Source organism: Primulina huaijiensis, unplaced genomic scaffold, assembly GCF_012295235.1.
Source record: "Primulina huaijiensis isolate GDHJ02 unplaced genomic scaffold, ASM1229523v2 scaffold31027, whole genome shotgun sequence".
In the NCBI taxonomy this organism is placed as follows: Eukaryota; Viridiplantae; Streptophyta; class Magnoliopsida; order Lamiales; family Gesneriaceae; genus Primulina; species Primulina huaijiensis.
Genome location: NW_027357320.1, coordinates 294 through 1,299, shown reverse-complemented (window position 1 = coordinate 1,299; position 1,006 = coordinate 294). Strand labels below are relative to the sequence as shown.

Genomic DNA, 1,006 nt, shown 5'->3' with positions numbered 1-1,006 from the left:
GAATTCCATCGAGGTCAAGACGATTGGATTGGATGTGGCGTATTCGGAGGTTATTCCATCTGGCGAGGAGATGGCAGCGACTAGCGTAGTACGAGACATAAACCTCGAGCTTCATGGAAATCTTGTCTATGCGGATTTGATCATGCTGCCAATGCCAGAGTTCGATATTATCCTTGGGATGGATTGGCTGCACAAGAACAGAGTACTTATTGATTTTCAGCGGAGATCTGTTCTAGTCCGACCACTTGGAAGGGAGCAATTCCTATTTGAACCTGACCGGTACTTTAATTTTCCTATCATGATATCTTGTATTCAGGCTAGGAAGCTCATGCTTAGGGGTTGTCAAGCATTCATTGCGACCATTATATCTGTTCCCGAGGTCTCCAGCCAGTCAGTTGCAGATGTCCCAGTTTTCAGGGACTTTTCAGACGTTTTTCCCGATGACGTCTCTTGTAGACCACCGGTACGAGAGGTAGAGTTTTTGATCGATCTTATGCCAGGTACCGTGCCTATATCTAAGGCGCCATACAGATTAGCACCGTTAGAGATGGTTGAGCTCAAGAAACAGATTCAGGAGCATCTTGACAAGGAGTTTATTCGCCCAAGTTTCTCTCCATGGGGCGCGCCTGTCTTATTCGTGAAGAAGAAAGACGGATCTATGAGGCTTTGCATTGACTACCGAGAGTTGAACAGGGTTACAGTGAAGAATAAATACCCACTTCCGAGGATCGAGGATTTGTTTGATCAGTCGCAAGGAGCCTCAGTATTCTCCAAGATAGATCTGCGATCTGGATATCACCAGTTGAGGGTGAAAGACGCCGATACTTTTAAGACTGCTTTTAGGACTCGTTATGGGTACTTCGAGTTCCTTGTGATGCTGTTCGGTTTGACGAATGCGCCGGCGATCTTCATGGATCTCATGAATCGTGTATTTCATCCGTATCTTGATCAGTTCGTTATTGTATTAATAGACGACATTCTCGTCTACTCAGAGAGTCAAGAGGAT

At 45.5% G+C, this 1,006-nt stretch overlaps 1 protein-coding gene across 1 annotated transcript; it reads left to right on the top strand.

Annotated features, from left to right (window-relative positions):
- Window positions 1-70: 70 nt before the first annotated feature.
- LOC140967940 (uncharacterized) lies at window positions 71-500 on the top strand (the record flags this gene model as incomplete). The annotated part of the gene is made up of 1 exon (XM_073428740.1): window positions 71-500. A coding segment is annotated over exon 1 (430 nt), but the record flags the coding sequence as incomplete, so codon positions are not given.
- Between the last annotated feature and the right edge of the window lie 506 nt (window positions 501-1,006).